Source organism: Hemitrygon akajei, chromosome 7 (assembly GCF_048418815.1).
Source record: "Hemitrygon akajei chromosome 7, sHemAka1.3, whole genome shotgun sequence".
NCBI classification, from domain to species: Eukaryota; Metazoa; Chordata; class Chondrichthyes; order Myliobatiformes; family Dasyatidae; genus Hemitrygon; species Hemitrygon akajei.
Genome location: NC_133130.1, coordinates 94,022,836 through 94,044,501, shown reverse-complemented (window position 1 = coordinate 94,044,501; position 21,666 = coordinate 94,022,836). Strand labels below are relative to the sequence as shown.

Sequence of the window (21,666 nt, the reverse complement as noted above, 5' to 3'; positions counted from 1 at the left end):
TTGGAAGATAGATGGGGAGAGATTTTTAAGTTAAAGCAGAGATAGCAAGTTCCACAACTTTGATGGCATTTCAGACTGCACACGGCATCTCAAGGTAGTCACCCCCAGTCTGAATGAGGAGCTGGGCCCTTTCAGCAGTCAGGCCAGTGATCAACTGGACAGTTCGGAAGGGGGTGCCACCAGGGAGAGGTCCTTGCAGACATTGACATAGATACCACCCCAACCCCTTCCTGTACATCGATAAGAGGGCCTTAGGTGCTCCTGTAAAGAAAGTTTCAGCGACCAGAGAATGAGGGAGTGAAGACAAGGAATGTGATTAAGCTGCAATCGGCCTGCAGGGAAAGAGCTGACAGGCACAGGAAATAAGCCGCATTTCTGAAGACTTGTTCAAATTTCTGGAGCAACCCCTCAGCTTAACATTTGGTAGGTAGTGATTAGAGAATACTAAGGTAGATATCGGCAAACAAAATGGGGGAGGGGGTGGATTTCGAGGCAGAGCTTTTTTTTGCTGTCCTATTTGAGTAGATCCTCCTAGGTTGACCTTTCCTGGTATAAATTTATTTTTTTGTCCAGGAGGGCTAAGAGGAGGGACTGTTAGAGTGATTTTGGGGTTTAGGTCATTCACATTTAGCAAATGGCTTTGGCTACCAGTCTTCAGTTCCTTGATAATGTATTGTGGATTCAGTTTGGAACAATACATTCCTAAAAGCTGTGGATCCCAGTCCAGATGCTGCTGGCATTTGTGGGATGAATGTGAATCAGAAGGTGTGAAGTTTGTATATAGCTTCAAAAGAAAGCATTGTCTGTACTTTGTAAATATGGAATTGTCCTGTGTTTAGCAAATAAATATTGAGCCCTATGTTCAGCCAGCAGACCTTTCCACCGAAAGCGTCTCCATATGATACCTGCTGTACCTTGTTTTGTTGAAAAAAGAAGCTGCTTTGTACCTACTAGGAACTCTCTCCGGTGATTTAATTCACACAACAACACCAGGCATGTTGAAAGGACTGCAATATGTTTAGTAGGATTATTTTGACTTGCTCGAGAACCTGTGGCTGGTGGAGTACTCTGTACCGCTGCTAGCCTTATTCCTTTTGCTGGTAGAGGTAATAGGTTTAGGAAGTTCTGTCAGAATAGGCATGTCGAGTAACTGCTGTTTTTTAATGATACATGTTGCAGGCATGATATGTTTTTTGTGCTGGAAGGAGTAAACATTTAAGATGTGGAATGAGATGCCAATAATGGTGATTGCATTAACTTGAGTGGTATGTGCCTTTAGAGTTGCTGTGGCTATAAGCATCCCAGGAAATGGAATGCATTCAATCCCTCTTGTGCTGATGGTGATATGGCTTGGGCAAGGTGTCAAGTCGCTACCAGCTGGGCTCCTGATTTGTCCTGCAGCAGCAGTGTTTATGTAGTTGATCCAGCTGTCTCTGTCTCGTCACTGGTAACACCCACAGTATTGATGTGGGAGACCACATAATCACAGTGCTATCAAATGTCAAGGGTAGGTGGGGTAGAGATGAAGATACTCAGTGGCTGTCATTTCTATGACTACTTGTCAGCTATGCCTTAATGCTATCAAGGTTTCATTACTTCCATTTATTCAGTAAACCTCCTCACTTCTGATCTTGTATGTACAAAATATCAACAATGAGAAAGCTGCAGATAGTTGGGGCTTGGGTGCTGACATAAAGAACTCCTTTGTGATACTTTGTGGTGGAGATTGACTCATAATAACCAAAACTATCTTCCTTTCTGTTAATTATGACTCAAATCATTGGAGACTTTTGACTTGAATTCCCATTAACTTGTTGATACCACGCTCAGTCAAGTCACTTGATGTCACTCTCACCTTACAGCTGAGATTCTTTTCTTTGGTACATTTATTAACTTCAATAAGTTTGGAACCAACGGTCCTTTTGGAATACAACTGACCATTAATGATAGTATTGTCAGGGGCATCTTCCATTTCTTTGATTGAAAAAAGACTAATTGAATGATAGTTAGCCCATTCGTATTTATCCTGCATTTTATAAAGAGGGGATACTTGAGCAATTTTCCTCATTCGGGTAATTGCCAGTGCTGTAACTGTCCTGGTACAGGTGCAGCAGTTTTGAGCACATCTTTGGCACTTCAGTCAGGATGTTATCTGTCAATTGGCCTTGTGTGTGAAGAAGACTCTCAGCTGTTTCTTGATGCCATGTAAGAATTGAAGTTCGCTGAAGACTAGTGTCTGTGAGAGTTGCAGAGAGGATCCTTTTATTCGGCATGAAGTCTTGAGATAACTTGTAAATGCCTCGGCCATAATTAATTAGACTGTGTTTGACCATTTTTGAGAGTAAGGATTTTCTTATATTTAGTTGTATATGCCTATCCACCCATTTTCTGGTTTTTCTCTCCAGGAATAGCATCATTGGAGGCTTTCTTGCTGTGCTTAGTTTCCTCAGCATTTCTGATTTACTAGTTCAAAAGCCCACCTGCCTACCCTCTGCCTTCCTTGCTCCCTCATAGCTAAATCTGGAGGTCTTTTCCTCAGTCCTGTTCACTAACTTCTGTTTCTATGTAAGTTGCACCACAGCCTAGTATAGAAGCTCTAATGAACTAAATTACAAGAGGCAGTGCCTCAAGAAGGTGGCATCATTCCTTAAGGACCGTCACCATCTGGGATATGCCTTCTCGTTACTGCCATTAGCAGGGAGGTACAGGAGCCTGAACAACCATACTCAATGATTCAAGAACAGCCTGTTCACCTTCATCATTAGATTACTGAATGGTGCATAAACACTACCTCATTAATCCTTTTTAGCATTGTTTATTTATTTTGTAATTTGTAATAATTTTCTCTCTGTACTGCCACAAAACAACAAATTTCATACCATTTAAAAAGTAATAATAACCATAATTCTGATTGCTTCTTGCAGTTATTTACAACTGAGTGAATTGTTTTCAGTATTATTTATATGTGGTCCCCATCTGATTTTATTTTTTCCCTCGAGGTATAATAATCCAACATACTGAATTTTAAGTCTTTTTTTTATTAGTTTTTCAAAACATTTTACAAATTAAAAACCCCAAATCCCAATGAGGAACATTAATACAGTGCAAAATTAAGCATACAATGACAATATGCTACAAAGGAAGAGAATTTAACAAAAAAGCACCTAAATTAAAGACAAGTAAGCTTAGTATCCTCCCCAAGCCCCACAACACAAGAAAAAACAACAACAACTCCAGACCAACCACAACACAATATAGAGAGTATAGATCAGGACAGTCAAACTCCCAGACTGTGAATACACTTAACAACAGAGGATAATAATGCCTACTACCAGAAAAAAAAGGGAGCTGAAAGCAAGGGACTGAAAAGAAAGAAAAAAAAACCCTAGTGAAGAGGAAGGTTATGAAAGTACTCGATAAAAGGCCCCCAGACCTTATGGAACTTTAAATCCGAATTGAGAACTGAATAATGAATTTTTTCGAGGTCCAAGCAGGCCATAATGTCATTAAGCCATTGCACATGAGTGGGCGGAGCAACATCTCTCCATCTAAGGAGGATCAGGCGTCTAGCCAGGAGAGAGGCAAAGGATAATATTCGGCATTTGGTCGGACCCAGACATAAATCTGTCTCGCCCCAAAAACCGAACAGAGCAATTAAGGGGTTAGGTTCTAGGTGCTGATTCAGAATACACGATAACGTAGTGAAGACATCTTTCCAGAATTTCTCCAAGCTAGGACAGAACCAGTACATATGGATGAGAGAGGCCACGCCCCTCTTGCATTTATCACAGAGCAGACTAATGCTAGGGTAGAATCGAGATAGCTTAGATTTAGACATATGGGCTCTATGAACAATCTTAAACTGTAAAAGGCAATGGCGAGCACAAAGAGAGGTTGAGTTAACCGATTTGAGAACTGAGTCCCAGCTCTCATCGGATAAGGAGATATTTAAATCCTGCTCCCAGGCCATTTTAATTTTATCCACAAGGGCCCGTCGTAAGGCTGCTAGTTTATCTCGGATAATTGATATTAAACCTTTACCTAGCGGATTAATGGAAAGAAATAGGTCCATAGCATTTTTCGCAGGCATTTCAGGGAAGTTAGGAATTAAAGGAGCAATAAAGTGTCTGATTTGGAGATATCTGAAAAAATGAACATTGGGCAGATTGAACTTAACAGAGAGCTGCTGAAAAGAAGCGAAGCGATTATCAATGAAAAGATCTTCAAAATGTCTAATGCCCTTCCTATACCAAACATGGAATGCTGAATCGTATGTAGTAGGTAAAAAAAGGTGATTATGTGTGACAGGGCTGGAAACGGAAAACCCCTGGAAACCATAGCATTTCCTGAACTGAGCCCATATACGCAAAGTGTGTCTAACAAGAGGATTAGCTATTGATCTGGGCAGACTACTAGGGAGTGCAGAGATAGATAATTCTTTAGTGGAGCTCAACTCCATTGCCACCCAATTAGGGCACATGGGTTGGCCGTGGAAGAAAGACCAAAAGGTAGCACAGCGTATATTAGCTGCCCAATAATATAAACGAAAGTTAGGTAAAGCCATGCCACCCTCTTTTTTAGATTTTTGGAGATGGATTTTATTAATTCTAGAGGGCTTATTCTTCCACAGATATGACAAAATAATAGAGTCTAAGGAATCAAAAAAAGATTTAGGAATAAAAATTGGGATAGATTGAAATAAGTATAAAAATTTGGGGAGAACATACGTTTTAACAACATTAATACAACCTACCAAAGACATAGATAGAGGTGACCATTGTACCAGACTCTGTTTTATAGTATATGAAAGATTGGCAAAGTTTTCACGAAAGAGTTCTTTAAACTTCCTTGTGACTGTAATTCCAAGTTAAGTAAATTGATTATGGACTACTTTAAAAGGGAGATCATGAAATGTTAGTTCTTGTGCTTCTTTATTAATTGGGAAAAGTTCACTCTTATGTAAATTAAGTTTATAGCCAGAGACCTGGCTAAACTGGTCAAGAAGTGAAAACATTAGAGGTAAGGATGTAGACGGATTTGAGAGAAAGAGTAATAAGTCATCAGCATAAAGAGAAACTTTATGCTCAACACCCCCTCTCCAAATCCCAGTCAATTCAGGACAGTTTCGAAATGCTATCGCCAGAGGTTCTATAGCCAAATCAAAGAGAAAGGGACTTAAGGGGCATCCCTGATGGGTGCCACGTTTGAGATTAAATACTTGGGATTTCTGAAAATTAGTTAAAACAGAAGCAGTAGGACACAGGTACAGTAATTGGATCCAAGAGATGAAACTTTGACCGAGGTCAAATTTTTCTAAGACTGCAAAAAGGTAGTTCCACTCTATACGATCAAATGCTTTCTCCGCATCGAGGGAAATAACACATTCAGGAATCCCAGTTGGAGGTGAGTATAAGATATTAAATAAACGTTGAATGTTAAAAAAAGGGAGACGGTTTTTAATAAAGCCTGTTTGGTCATCAGAGATAATGGAGGGAATAACGGTTTCTAATCTATGAGCCAACACTTTAGCTAAGATCTTGACATCAACATTGAGCAGAGAAATCGGCCTATACGAGGAACACTCTGTTGGGTCTTTGCCCTTTTTTAATAGAAGAATAATAGATGCCTCATTGAAAGAGGGTGGCAATTTGCCGTAATTAAATGAGTCAGATAACACTGAAAGTAACTGAGGAGAAAGAAGTGAAGAGAATGATTTATAAAATTCTACAGGGAACCCGTCAGGTCCAGGAGATTTCCCTGAGGACAGTGCAGAAATTGCAAAAGATATTTCTTCTGATGATATAGGCGCATTGAGTTTGGCTTTAAAATCAGATGAAAGTGAAGGGATATTCAGATTCTGTAAAAATTGATCAACAGAGATATTGTCATTCAGAGATTCAGAGGAATAAAGCCGAGAATAAAAATTTTTAAATGCATCATTAATTTCTAAATGATCCAATGTAAAGTCTCCGTTCTCCTTCCGGATCTGTGTAATATGTTGTTTGGCTTTGGAACGCCTCAGCTGATTGGCTAGGAATTTACCAGACTTATCCCCATGAATGTAAAAGCGACTCTTGCTTTCGAGAAGTTGGCGTTCGACAGGTTGAGTGGACAGAAGGTTAAATTTAGTTTGGAGTTCAACGCGCTTCTTGTATAATTCAGGGTTCTTAGTTTGAACATATATTTGATCCAATTCTTTATTCTGGTTAATGAGGTCTAATCGATCTGCACAGGATCTTCTGTTGAGATTTGCTGTGTAAGAGATTATTTGACCCCTCAGATATGCTTTCATGGCATCCCAGACAATCTGGGATGGCATTTCAGGTGATGTATTAGTGTTAAAATAAAAGGTTATCTGATCCTTAATAAATTTTTAAAAATCATCATCCGATAATAAAGTTGAATCAAACCGCCAGTGTTTATTCTTCTGAGGGAGACCAGGAAAGTTCAGAGAGAGAGTAATTGGGGCATGGTCAGAAATCAGTATACTCTGATAGTCACAAGAGTGGGCAAATGGAATAAGTTGGTTATCGAGTAAGAAATAGTCAATTCTAGTGAGGGTATGGTGAACATATGAGAAAAAAGAATAATCTCTCTCAGTAAGATGAAGGAAACGCCATATATCAGAGATACCAAAATTAGAGAGAAACGATTGGATAGCTAAGGCAGATTTAGTAGGTGATCTGGTAACAGAGGACGATCGATCCAGATTAGGATCCAACCAACAGTTGAAGTCACCACCCAGTATAAGACCGAGTATGAGTTTAAGTCTGGTAGTGAGGAAAAAAAACGTTCAAAAAAGTTAACATCATCAAAGTTGGGGGCATACAGGTTTGCTAGTGCAACTTTAGTGTTATATAGTTTACCAGAAACAATAATAAAATGGCCATTTGTGTCAGATATTTTATTATGGAGTTCAAAAGGAATATTTGAGTTAATAAGAATGGAGACTCCCCTAGCTTTAGCGGCAAAGGATGAATGAAAATGCTGACCCGCCCACTTTGACAGAAGCCGGGAGTTATCAAAACAACGAATATGAGTTTCTTGAAGGAAAGCAATGTCAGCTTTGAGTTGTTTGATATGTGAGAATACCTTCCTCCTTTTAACAGGGTGATTCAATCCCTTTACATTCCAGCTCACGAATTTAAGTGCACTAGCCATTATCAATTACTAATGCATAAAAGGCAGCAGGCATATAAAAAGTCAAGCAGTACAATAGCAGTCTGGGAGCAGAGATGTAAACATAGATTCATAAAATCAAAACATATACATGTCCTGAGCAATAAAGAAAAACAATAAATACAGTGAGTGATGTTGGAACTGGAAAACCCACCCCACCCACACAACCCAAAACTAGATGGCTACCAAAACAAGTAGCTAGCTCTACCAAAAAAATTAACCCAAATACAACTTCCAGATCTGTGTCATTAACAGCAGTTCCATATAAATACTATAGCAAATAGTAACTAGTTTATGCACTAGAAAACATAACTACAGATTAGAACATCTTCTGCAGAAATATAAACCTTAATACAGAGAAAATCGGAAGAAAACCAAAACTAACCTACCCACGAAAAATTATAGAATAAAGTAAGAGAAAGGGGAAAAAAAGGGGGAGGAAGGGGAAAATTATAAATTCAAGAAGAGTATTTATCAACCATTTACAGAGAGGAGAGAAAAAAATTCAGAGATTAGAAAAAAGGGTAAAGAAAAGAAAAATAAATAAATATTTAAAAAAGGAAAAATAAATCAGCAATTAAACTGTGAACCAACAAACAGGGAGGCCTTCACTAAAGACTTCAAACCTCCAAAACAAGTTAGAGTCAGTTGAAAACTCTGTAGATAAAGTTATACAAGAATAAAATAGATTACACAAGTACTATTTAAACGTCCATAGGGAAACATTAAGCACAGAATGTCTATTTAAAAAAGACACACCAAATCCAGGGAGAGATTGTCAACAGCCCTTAGAGTTTCAATGAATAATGTCTGAGTGATTCAAGTAAAGTCTGAGTCCAGAAAAAGTAATTTTACTACGAGAAGTACTTATCCACCATTTTAGGAGGTCCGATTGGGTTCCGAAGATGACTGGATAGCCGGAAGACTTGCCACAAATGCTTCAGCTTCCTTCACTGACTTAAACCACTTGTATTTTCCAGTATTAAGCTTGATTCGTAGATCGGCAGGAGTACGAAGAGAGGGTTTAAAACCACGATCAAAAAGCACTTTCATTGCGCCTTTAAACTCAGCGCGCATCTTTAAGGTCTGGGGTGCAAAATCTTCCACAAAGCGAATGATTGTATCCTGGAAAGTAAAAGAACCTCTGCGACGTGCCTCCATAATCAGACTGTGTTTTACCTGGTATTGATGGAAGCACAAGATTACTGGTCGCGGGCGGGAGCCCAGAATTCCGGGGGGAACGTAGACCCTGTGTGCCCGTTCGAGCTCAGGCGGGTTTGGAAGCAAATCTTTCCTGAATATCTCACAGAGAATCTCGGCAAAAAACTTCACAGTTGATCCCTGTTCGGTGGCCTCTGGTAATCCAAGAATTCGGAGATTGCAGCGTCTGCTGCGATTTTCGAGATCCACCATTTTGGAAAGGAGTTTGTTACATTTTTCCTCTAAGCTGGAACAGAGAGTCTCCAAGTATCAAACACAACTTTCTAAATCTTCAGAAGTCGAATCGATGCGAGATAAGTGTTCAGCATGTTTGTCCACTCTATCGTTGATCAGATCCAGTTTGGCTTCCAACTGTTTGAAAGCGGTTTTGAATTCCTTTAAAATTTTGTCCCGGAGTTGTTCGAGCGCAGCCAGGGTCTCAGCCGAGAGAGCCGTAGCTTCCTTTCTCCCGGATTTAGAACTCTTGCTAGACATTGTAAGTTAGATGTGTTCACAGGCAAGTAAGAGATACCGAAAAAGTTCCTAACTAAGGTTTAAAAAATGGAGACATTTAGTGCAAAGATAGCGACAATAACGGAACAAAAGTTCAGAGCAGCTAAGCAATCGCCATCTTACCGGAAGTCCTGAATTTTAAGTCCAATGTTGGCTGTTTTGTTTTGCTTATTATCACCATCCTTTTAAATTGCGGCTACTAGTCACCCAGGGTTTGTTTAACTGCTGAATTATGAACACTGTCCAAACTGACAAGTTACTCTTGGCTCATCTATAATCAGCTTAGTGCTTCTTGTTTTCACTTCTCTTTTGCATTAAGAGTTTATGTTAACTTGATCCCTTATCTGTTCCAGATCATGCTTGCTTTTTCTTGTCATACTGCTGAATGTAATTTTATAGATTTCTTTCGGTTTTATTAACTATGTTCAACATGCTTATCATTAAAGCCATGAGGTTACATTTATTTCATTGTTTAAGGTACAAGAGTTCAGTTTTCCTCATTTCCAAATTATTTATGCGCTTACAATCCACAATTTAAATGAAAAGGCTAGTATTCGCAAATTTAATACAACAATTTTGTCCCGACAGCTCCATTCCACCATCCAAGAGCTTATTCATTAATTTCAAGCCTGGCTAAAAAAGCTGAACCTGTCTTCACCTGATACATAGCCACCTGTAATTTTGCAATTTGCTGTTGCAGCAAAGTAAGAGATGACAATTTAGATACATGCACTTTAGCTTAACCTAGGAGAACCAAGAACAAATGTAACATTCTACCCACTTTTGTTTCTGGGGATCACTCTTCAAATTTTGTATCTGTGATTATGGATTTGCCGATGGTGGACTGGAGGTAAGCTTTAGTTGTTCTTGAGTTGTCTTATGACTATTTTTTTTTCCTGCAGCTTTTAATTGGTTTTGAATCTGGAACGTTGGTATTATGGGACCTCAAATCAAAAAAAGGAGAGTACAGATACAGCTATGATGAGGTAAACATATACTTGTAGCTGGATTTGAAGAACTGATGAACAGCATTGTAATGTTCCTTACAGTCTTGTTCAGTACTTTAACGAGTTTGTATTACCTTCACGAGTAAGTCAAGAAGTTATACTTGTCATTGAATATAGAACAGTACAGCACAATACAGGCCCTTTGGCCCAAGATGTTGTGCCGATCCTTTGACCAACTCAAAGATCAATCTAACCCTTCCCTCACACATAGCTGTCCATTTTTCTTTCATCCACATGACACTTAAAGAGTCTCCTAAATGTACATAATGTGTTTGCTTCTACCACCACACCCACAATGCATTGCATGCTCTTACCTCTCTTTGTTTTAAATAAAAGCTACCCTTAACATACCCCATATACCTTAAAAGTATATTGTCTCCTATTAGCCATTACTACCCTGGGGAAAGGCCCTAGCTATCTATTCTATTTATGCCTCTCATCATCTTGTACACCTCTATCAAGTTACCACTCATCCTTCTTCACTCCAAAGATAAAAACCTGAACTTACTCAACCTTTCGTTTCCTCCAAAGACATGCTCTCTAATCCAGGCAGCATCCTGGTAAATTCCACTGCATCCTCTGAAACTTCCATATCCTTTCAAAAATGAAGCGACCAGAACTGAACATAATACTCTAGTTGTGGTCCAGTCAGAGTTTTATAGAACTGCAACATTACCTAGCAGCTCCTGAACTCAATCCCTTGATGAATGAAGACACACTATATTAATTACTTAATTATCAGCCTCCAGGGCAACTTTGAGAGAACTATGGATGTGGTTTCCAAGATCCTTCTGTTCCTACATACTGCTATGAATTCGCCCATTAATTTATACCCTGTCTTGAAGTTTGACCTTCCAAAGTGTATTGCGTTTCCTGATTGAACTCCATCTGCCACTTCTCAGCCCAGTTCTATATACTATTAATGTCCCATTGTAACCAAGACACATTCTACACACTGTGCACAGTACCACCAAACTTTGAAAGTTATCTGCAAAGTTACTAATCTACCCTTCTACTTTTTTATCTTAAGTAAGTTATGAAAATCACTAAGAGCAGAATACGTTCCATCTGCTACAACCCTCTGCCTTCTGTGAACAAGCCAATTCCGAATTCATCCATCCAATTTCCCTGGTTCCCATGCCTCTCTGACTGAGGAACCTTGTCAAATGCCTTAATAAAATTCATATATGTTGCATCCACCACTCTACCTTCATCAGTTTGTTTTGTCACTTCCACAAAAAAAAGTTAATCAGGCTTAAGAAACAATCTTTCCTTATTTGATGACTTGTCCAACTGGTCTATCCAATTTACCATTTCTGCAATACTGACAGTAGATCACAAGCATTTTCCATTCAAGCAAGTGCACAGTTATCTTGTTGCTACACTTTCTTGGGCCTGAAAGCACAAGTCTTACTGTGACTGCAAGAAACTTTGAATCTGTGTTCTTAAAATTCAAACTGATTGAACACAAGACATCCATAATTGCAAGCTTATCTTCAGATTTCACATTGGCTTTGTTTTAGCATTGTTGAAAATTTCAAAGAAAGTTGAAAGAAGATGGAAAATGTCATAACCATGTAGGATTCCTAAAATCAAGTCCCTTAATGAGTTATGTTAATTAAAATATTTTAATCGGTAATGAAATAGATCTGATCCAAGTTTGGCACTTGCTGGAGTGTTCATGGACTTGCAGATAGTCATGTCCATATACAGTGATCAAATGGATTTTGGATATAAATTGCCAGAGCCCAGTGTTTACATTAAAAATCAGTGGGTCCTCATACCTAACTACTGCCTATAAGCTTTTTCAGTGTTATTTGTGCAACATCTTTTAAGTTTTCCTTTTGGCTATTGGTGCTGTAAAAGGGTTTTCCCATTGCAGCTCTTGGCAATTTTGTAACATTTCACCATGGCAAAAATCCCATATAATATCCCTATTAAAAAGTTGTTTGCTTTGAGTCACTCTTCCTCCCAAGTGCAGGCTGTTGGGTAAAATGACCCATTTGGATATAAAATTAAGGCAGAGAGATCCACTGTAAATGTTGCTGCAGTTCAAATGTAGATCAAATCCTGCACTCTGCTTTTAAGAAATTCCCTGAGTGAACACATGAAGGCCAGAGACAAAGAGCCAAAACAACATACCCCCATTTTGGCCAGTATGAATGTAGTGGGTGGATCTGAGGCATATATTTCTATGGTTCTATATTCTATCACTTTGTGCATAATATTTTGCCTTTTATATTACAGTTTAGCATATCAAAACATCAGAAGTTAACAGTGTAAACAGACAAAAATTGGCACTTTGCCATGGAAGACGATGTTGGGGCAGCAATCTAAGCATTCTGTTATTATCACAAACAAGAGAAAATCTGCAGATGTTGGAAATCCAAGCAGCGCATGCAAAGTGCTGGAGGAGCTCAGCAGGCCAGACAGCATCTATGAAAAAGAGTATAATCAATGTTTCAGGCGAGACTCATCAGCAGTCCTGCTCCTTACCATAGATGCTGCCAGGCCTGCTGAGTTCCTCCAGCATTTTATGTGTGTTGCTTACATTCTATTATTATTATTATTATTATTATTATTATGCATATAAATTATTTTATATGAATATAATTCAAGTTATATTATTGATATTCAGAATTATTTGTTACTTAACTACTGTTAAATTTTGAGTTACTTGTGGTTCTCAGATTTCTTCTTCGTTAATCCTATTGTAGTAAATAGTACTAATGCAAAATTTCTTTTGTGCAGGCTATCCATTCCGTGGCTTGGCATCATGAAGGAAAACAATTTGTTTGTAGCCATTCAGATGGCAGCCTTACTGTTTGGAATGTTAAATCCCCCATTAAACCTGCACAAATTATTACACCACACGGTAAGTGCACCCTTAATGCCATGTTGTGCATTAGTTTAATTCGTTTGGAGAATTCTTTCTTAAGTTTGGTTAAAGAAAATTTTCCTTATGGCCTCCAGTCCTCATTGCCAATGAATAGGTGTTACAACTTCAATAATCTTAGCTGGTACAATATTAATTGATTGTTACTTTTTCATGCTTAGTCTTCTAATAATTTCCAACTTATTGTTTCTGTAATTGCATTGCTTGCACATTTATTGTTATCTTCATTGGATGTACTCTGTTACATCGCCTCTGCACACTCTAAACTTTAGTTTCCATATCCTTCCTGTATGAGGTGATCTGAACTGAACAAATGTAATCAAAGCAGAGTTTTACAGATCTGCAAAATTACCTTGTAGTTCTTGTACTCAATCCCCCAACTATAAAAGGCAAAGATGCCGGACACCTTCTTAACCACCCTATCAACTTGGACAGCAACTTTGTGGAATCGATGAGTGTGGGCTCCAAGCTCCATGGCCCATCCAGTCCATGGCAAGCTATTATTCTTCCTCATCCCACCAACCCAAACAGGAACAGCTTCTTCCCTTCCTCATCAAATTTCGGAACAGACAATGAAGCAACCCTTGAACACTACCTCAATATTTTTGTTTCCTTTTTGTTCTACTGAATTTAAAATATATATGTAGATATATTTTAATATTTATATATTATTTGTAAATTATAATTTTTTATGTATTGCACAACTCAAGAATAAATTTCATGGCGTATGTCAGTAATATTAAATCTGATTTTGATTCTGGCCTGCACCCGGACCAAAATCCCCCAATACCCTTCCCATCCATGTAGAGTCAACATGGGGAAGAGAATACCTGTTCAACAAATATGATTTTAGCGTGGGGTGGAGAAGTGGCATCCACACCAGACTTCAAGGCAAGTGGTCCCGGGTTTGAATCTGGCCGGCACCTTGCAATTTTCCATCCATGCAGGGTTGAACATTGAGTAATAACTCAGCCTCAGAAAAAAACAGACAAATGCTAAAGAAGAGGCAAGGTTGTGCCTCAAGGCATGGAGAGGAACAACAAGAAATATTTACCAAGTAATTCTTTTGTATTAACTGTATTGTTATATGGCATTTTATTTTGCTTTTATTGTGTTTTCATTGTGCATATTAATTTTAGGGAGCAAACTGAACTAATCAACTCTCCATTATATCACAACTTTGCTTTCAGCAAAGCAGCCAAAAGATGGAAAGAAGCCAGAACCCTGCAAACCCATCCTGAAAGTGGAATATAAAACTTGTAAATCTGGGTATGTGATAATATTGCTCTGTGAGTGCTTTGTGTGCTGAGTTGTCCTTGATGACAAGAAAGTTTAATTATTTCTTTGCCCTGCCAATTTTTGAGCCTTGTCAGCCTCCTCTTTAATAATAGCAAAGTCTCCAAATCCTCCTCCTTCCAGTCCTTGGAAATACTCCATTGAAGAGTGATGAAAAAAATTAATAGAGTTCAACACAAAATATTATAAAAAGGATTTGTGCAAGTAAGTACACTAATGAATCATAACTGAAAATCAAAAAATCTGCAATGAAAATAAAGTGGTAAAAGCAAAATGGGCAGTAGGTTGAGCAGCATCTATGGAAGGAGGAGCAATTAAAGTTTCAGGTTCTCTCTTTTCATCAGAACTGGGTTAAAAGAACATTGACTACTTATTACCCATTTTCCTTGCCATCCTTTAATAACCACAAGAAACAAGTATGCATGTAAGGCCTGAATGTTTCCTTGCTATAAAGCCACATCAACCAGAGACTAATTAGAGGGTAGGGTAAGTGAACTTTTTGCTAGATTAGTGTACAATCAAATGCCACAGCTGCAACATTACCACTCAGCTCCTAAACTCAATCCCACAATTAATGAAGGCCAATGCACCATATGCTTTCTTAACTACAGAGTCAACTTGCGCAGCAGCTTTGAGTGTCCGATGGACTCGGACCCCAAGATCCCTCTGATCCTCCACACCGCCAAGAGTCTTACCATTAATACTATATTCTGTCATCATATTTGGCCTACCAAAATGAACCACCTCTCACTTATCTGGGTTGAACTCCATCTGCCACTTCTCAGCCCAGTTTTGCATCCTATTGATGTCCCGCTGTAACCTCTGACAGCCCTCCACATGATCCACAATACCCCCAACCTTTGTGTCATTGGCAAATTTACTAACCCATCCCTCCACTTCCTCATCCAAGTCATTTATAAAAATCACAAAGGGTAAGGGTCCCAGAACAGATCCCTGAGGCACGCCACTGCTCACCGGCCTCCATGCAGAATATGACCCGTCTACAACCACTCTTTACCTTCTGTGGGCAAGCCAGTTCAGGATCCACAAAGCAATGTCCCCTTGGATCCCATGTCTCCTTACTTTCTCAATAAGCCTTGCATGGGTACTTTTTCAAATACCTTGCTGAAATCCATATATACTCGTACTACATCTACTGCTCTACAACACATCCTCAAAAAATTCAGTCAGGCTCGTAAAGCACGACCTGCCTTTGACGAAGCCAAGCTGACTATTCCTAATCATGTTATGCCTCTCCAAATGTTCATAAATCCTGCCTGTCAGGATCTTCTCCATCAACGTACCAACCACTGAAGTAAGACTCACCGGCCTATCATTTCCTGGGCTATCTCTGCTCCCTTTCTTGAATAATAGAACCACATCCGCAACCCTCCAAGCCTCTAGAACCTCTCTAGTCCCCATTGATGATTCAAAGATCATCGTCAGAGGCTCAACAATCTCATGCCTCGCCTCCCACTGTAGCCTGGGGTACATCTTGTCCGGTCCCAGTGACTTATCCAACTTGATGCTTTCCAAAAGCTCCAGCACATCCTCTTTCTTAATATCTACATGCTCACGCTTTTCAATCCGGTGTAAGTCATCCCTACAATCGCCAAGATCCTTTTCCATAAGTACCTGTGCTATCTCGTCCAGTTCCATATACACTTTTCCACTGTCACACTTGATTGGTCCTATTTTCTCATGTCTTATCCTCTTGCTCTTCACATACTTATAGAATGCCTTGAGGTTTTCCTTAATCCTGTCCGCCAAGGCCTTCTCATGGCCCCTTCTGGCTCTCCTAATTTCTTTCTTAAGCTCCTTTCTGCTAGCCTTATAATCTTCTAGATTTCTATCATTACCTAGTTTTTGAACCTTTCATAAGCTCTTCTTTTCTTCTTGACTAGATTTACAACAGCCTTTGTACACCACGGTTCCTGTACCCTACCGTCCTTTCCCTGTCTCATTGGAATATACCTATGCAGAACTCCGCGCAAGTATCCCCTGAACATTTGTCACATCTCTTCCGTACATTTCCCTGAGAACATCTGTTCCCAATTTATGCTTCCAAGTTTCTGCCTGATAGCCTCATATTTTCTCTTACTCACTATCTCCAAAATGCTCTCCCACTGAGAGATCTGACACCTGACCAGGTTCATTTCCCAATACCAGATCAAGTACAGTCTCTCCTCTTGTAGGCTTTTTAGATATTGTGTGAAGAAACCTTGAACACACCTAACAAACTCCACCCCGTCTAAACCCCTCGCTCCAGGGACATGTCAATCAATATTTGGGAAATTAAAGTCTCCTGCCACGACAACCCTGTTATTATTACTCCTTTCCACAATCTGTCTCTCTATCTGCTCCCCTATGTCCCTGTTTCTATTGGGTGTTTTTTTTTAAAAAAAACACCTAGTAGAATTATTGACCCCTTCCTGTTCCTAACTTTCACCCACAAAGACTTCGATGTCAATCCCTCCATGTCTTCCTCCTTTTCTGCAGCTGTGACAGTACCTCTGATCAACAGTGCCATGCCCCCACCTCTTTTGCCTCCATCCCTGGCACTCAAGGTGACCATTCCTGCCCCTGAGCCATCCAAATCTCTATAATGGCCACAACATCATAGCTTCAAGTATTGATCCACACTCTAAGCTCATCCACTTTGTTCGTAATACTCCTTGCATTAAAATAGACGTATTTCAAACCGTTGGTCTGACTGCATCCCTTCTCTACTCCTACATATCCTCCCTCTTTCACTGTCTCCAAGCTTTCTTCATTTGTGAGCCAGCCTCCTCTTCCTCTATCTCTTTAGTTTGGTTCCCAACCCCCAGCAATCCTAGTTTAAACTCTCCCCAATAGCCTTAGCAAACCTCCCCACTAGCCTTAGCAAGCCACCCCACCAGGATATTGGTATCCCTGGGGTTCAAGTGCAACCCGTTCTTTTTGTACAAGTCACTCCTGCCCCAAAAGTCGTTCCAGTGATCCAGAAATCTGAATCCCTGCCCCCGCTCCAATCCATCAGCCACGCATTTATCCTCCACCTCACTCAATTCCTATACTCACTGTCATGTGGCACAGGCAGTAATCCCAAGATAACTACCTTTGTGGTTCTGCTTCTCAACTTCCTTCCTAACTCCCTGTAGTCTGCTTTCAGGACCTCCTCCCTATTCCTGCCTATGTCTTTGGTACCAGTATGTACCACAACCTCAGGCTGTTCTCCTTCCCACTTCAGGATATCGTGGACGCGATCAGAAACATCCCGGACCTTGGCACCTGGGAGGCAAACTACCATCCGTGCTTTTTTCCTGCATCCAAAAAATCTCCTGTCTTACCCCCTAACTATAGAGTCCCCTATCACTGCTGCCATCCTCTTCCTTTCCCTACCTTTCTGAGCCATATGGCCAGGCACTGTGCCAGAGGCACGGCCACTGTTGCTTCCCCAGGTAGGCCATCCCCCTTCAACAATACTCAAACAGAAGTGCTTATTGTTAAGGCGGACAGCCACAGGGGTGCTCTCTAGTATCTTACCCTTCCCTCTCCTGACTGTTACCCACTTAACTGTCTCTCGAGGCCCGGGTGTGACTGTCTGCCTGTAGCTCCTATTTATCACCTCCTCACCTCCTCACTCTCCCTTACCAGACGAAGGTCATCGAGCTGCATCTCCAGTTTCCTAACACGGTCCCAAAGGAGTTGCAGCTTGATGCACCTGGCGCAGATGTGGCCATCCGAGAGACTGGGAGTCTCCTGGACTTCCCACATCTGACACCGAACAAAGAACACTGGCCTCACACACATACTTCCTTTCTGTATTCTACACAGATAACCTATCTTGCCTCAACCCATTATCTCTGAAGCCCCATTGAGCCAAAGCCTTCCTATCTGTCTCCCTCTACTCCTTCGCCCACTCCTCTGGCGCCTGCTCTATAAAGCTGTCTCCATTTATCAGTAACCATTCATCAGCCAAAGATCGAGTTATAAATGGTGACAAATGGGGGTGGGGATGAGAACAAATGGTTGTGAGAAACTTAATGAAAGCTAGAAATATTCATCAGGCAGGCACAAACTGTAAGAGAGTGAAAGATTGGCAATTTTGCAAATTATCCTTTAATCAGAACAATGAAGATTATTGACCTGAAATATGTACCGGTAATCTGCATGAAGTTTTTAAAAGGTACTCCATTAACTTTGACTGTATCACCATGGTTTGGTTTTAGTTTTGGTTTCAGATTTCCAGGATCTGTTAACACTTTGATTTTATATTAGTGTACCATAAGTTATGTTGTTAATCTGTTACAAGTATTCATTTCATATTACTTAGTGATACATTTTCAGAATCAAGAGAATTCTCTTAAATTGGGGTCAGGTTCATTCCCAAAGAAACGGAACTGTAGTTTTACAAATCCATGTTGTTACACATTCTGTAGGAAAACATACTTAAATATTTTAAGGAACGTAGGCATGTTTTAAAAAAGATATGGTTTGACAGAAAACTGTCAAAACTGTGGTGTTGAAAATAGTGCCTTAGAATGCATCAAACATGGGATGGAAACTCTACCATCTGACATGGGGAAAACGATCAACTTCTCAGCCAGATGGATAATGGAAATTTATAAGATTTACAAGCAATAATGTACCAGAACTGATCATTTCAGGTTTACATATATTCGTTATCAAAATTGTGATATATGATCCAAGACCCTGCTAATTTCAATTGTGATTGTCGAGATTTCTGGAAAGAAACAAGGGTAGGTGTTTAGAATCAGAATCAGGTTTATTATCACTGATGTATGTCATGAAATTTGCTGCTTCATGGCAGCAGTATGGTGCAAGACAAAAAATTGCTGTAAGTTACAAAAATAAATATAAAAAAATAAGTAATAGTGCAAAAGGGAGAGCTAAAAGTGATGTATTGTTCGTGGTTCCATGGTCTATTCAGAAATCTGATGACAGAAGGGAAGAAGCTATTCCTAAAGCATTGAGATGTGTTTTCAAGCTCCTGTGTCACTTTTCTGATGGTAGTAATAAGAAGAGAGCATGTTCTGAATGATGAGGGTCAATAATGATTGATGCCACCTTCTTGAGGCATTACCTATTGAAGATGCCCTCGATGTTCGGAATGCTAGTGTCCTAATGGAGCTGGCTAAGTTTATCACCCTCTGTGGCTTTTGCAGATCCTGTGTATCGGCGCCACCATACCAAATGGAAATGCAACCTGTCAGATACGCTCCATGATACATCTGCAGAAATTTCCTAGAGTCTTTCATGACATTACCAAACCTTCTCAAACTCCCAATGAAATAAAGTAGCTGGCATGCTGCCTTCGTGATTTCATCAATATTTTGTGCCCAAGATAGATCTTCAGAGATGTTGACACCAGAAACTTGAAGCTGCTCACCCTTTCTACTGCTAATCCCTCAAATGAGGACTGGTGTATGTTCTCCCAATTTTCCCCTTTCTGAAGTCCACAATCAATTCCTTGGTCTTACTGACGTTGAATTGTTGCGATGCGACACCACTCAACCAACTCACTCCAGGACACACCTCTGAGATTCTGCCAATGAAGTTGTGTTATTGGCGAATTTATAAATTGTATTTGAGGCTGTGCCTAACTGCACAATCATGGGTATATTGAGAGTAGAGCAATGGTTCTTCAAAAGCATTTAAAACCTAAAACTCCTACATAACCTTTACATCTGAGATTAGGGTTTTACTAGCTCTTAAAGATTTCTGGGCTAGATTGAATCTATTTGGGTAAGGTAAGCATAGGCAGCCTGGTTTTATACTCTCCATCTACAGTCATCTGCCGCACAGCATGTATTCAGTCAGTTCCCCCTACAGTATATTGGTATGTCTCAATGGGAGCTTCCCTTTCTTCCAAATTCCAATAAGTACAGTCCAACCTAGTTGATCTCTTGTCATCCCAAGTATTAATTAGTCTGCTGAATTGTACTGAACTGACCCATAGCCAAGTACATCCACCTGCTGGAATGGTTCGTTGCCCAAGGTCAGAAGTTTGCTGTCTTGAGGCAAATCAGAGTAGATAAATCCCCAGGACCTGACGGTATTCCTTCGGACCTTGAAGGAGACTAGTGATGAAGTTGTAGGAGCCCTAGCAGAGATATTTAAAATGTCGATATCAACGGGTCAGGTGCCAGAGGATTGGAGGATAGCTCATGTAGTTCCGTTGTTTAAAAAAGGCTCAATAAGTAGCTGGGAAATTATAGGCCGGTAAGTTTGACATCGGTAGTAGGTAAATTATTGGAAGGAATACAAGAGATAGGAGCTACAAGTATTTGGATAGACAGGGACTTGTTAGAAAAAGTCAGCGTGGCTTTCTGCGTGGTAGGTCATGTTTAACCAATCTATTGGAGTTTTTTGAGGAAGTTACCAGGAAAGTGGATGAAGGGAAGGCAGTGGATGTTGTCTACGTGGACTTCAGTAAGGCCTTTGACAAGGTCCTAAATGGGAGGTTAGTTAGGAAGATTCAGTCGCTAGGTATACATGGAGAGGTAGTAAATTGGATTAGACATTGGCTCAATGGAAGAAGCCAGAGAGTGGTAGTACAGGATTGCTACTCTGAGTGGAGGCCTGTGACTAGTGGTGTGCCACAAGGATCATTGCTGGGTCCATTGTTATTTGTCATCTATATCAATGATCTGGATGATAATGTGGCAAATTAGATCAGCAAATTTGCTGATGATTATTGGAGGTGTAGTGGACAGTGAGGAAGGTTTTCAAAGCTTGCAGAGGGATTTGGACCAGTTGGAGAAATGGGCTGAAAAATGGCAGATGGAGTTTAATGTGGACAAGTGTGAGAGCACTTCGGAAGGTCAAACCAAGGTAGAACATACAAGGTAAATGGTAGGACACTGAGGAGTGCAGTAGAACAGAAGGATCTGGGAGTTACAGATACATAATTCCCTAAAAGTGGCATCACAGGTAGATAGGGTCGTAAAGAGAGCTTTTGGTACATTGGCCTTTATAAATCAAAGTATTGAGTATAAGAGTTGGAATGTAATGGTGAGGGGGTATAAGACATTGGTGAGACCGAATTTGCAGTATTGTGTGCAGTTTTGGTCACCTAATTACAGGAAGGATATTAATAAGGTTGAAAGAGTGCAGAGAAGGTTTACAAGGATGTTACCGAGACTTGAGAAACTGAGTTACAGAGAAAGGTTGAATAGGTTAGGACTTTATTCCCTGGAGCGTAGGAGAATGAGGGGAGATTTGATAGAGGTGTATAAAATTATGATGGGTACAGATAGAATGAATGCAAGCAGGCTTTTTCCACTGAGGCCAGGGGAGAAAAAAACCAGAGGTCATGGGTTAAGGGTGAAGGGGGAAAAGTTTAAAGGGAACATTGGGGGGGCTTCTTCACACAGAGAGTGGTGGGAGTGTGGAATGAGCTGCCAGATGAAGTGGTGAATGCAGGCTCACCTTTGACATTTAAGAAAAACTTGGACAGCTACATGGATGAGAGGGGTTTGGAGGGATATGCTCCAGGTGCAGGTCAGTGGGACTAGGCAGAAAATGGTTCGGCACAGCCAAGAAGGGCCAAAAGGCCTGTTTCTGTGCTGT

At 40.1% G+C, this 21,666-nt stretch overlaps 1 protein-coding gene across 6 annotated transcripts in view; it reads left to right on the top strand.

The window, feature by feature from the left end:
* Positions 1-21,666, top strand: part of stxbp5a (syntaxin binding protein 5a (tomosyn)) — a 220,186-nt gene that overhangs the window by 78,353 nt on the left and 120,167 nt on the right. For all 6 annotated transcript variants that reach the window (XM_073051464.1, XM_073051461.1, XM_073051467.1 and 3 more), the window contains exons 7-9: positions 9,795-9,878; positions 12,651-12,774; positions 13,986-14,064. In XM_073051464.1, coding sequence (XP_072907565.1) covers positions 9,795-9,878; positions 12,651-12,774; positions 13,986-14,064 — 287 coding nt within the window. The remainder of the gene's footprint in view (positions 1-9,794; positions 9,879-12,650; positions 12,775-13,985; positions 14,065-21,666) is intronic.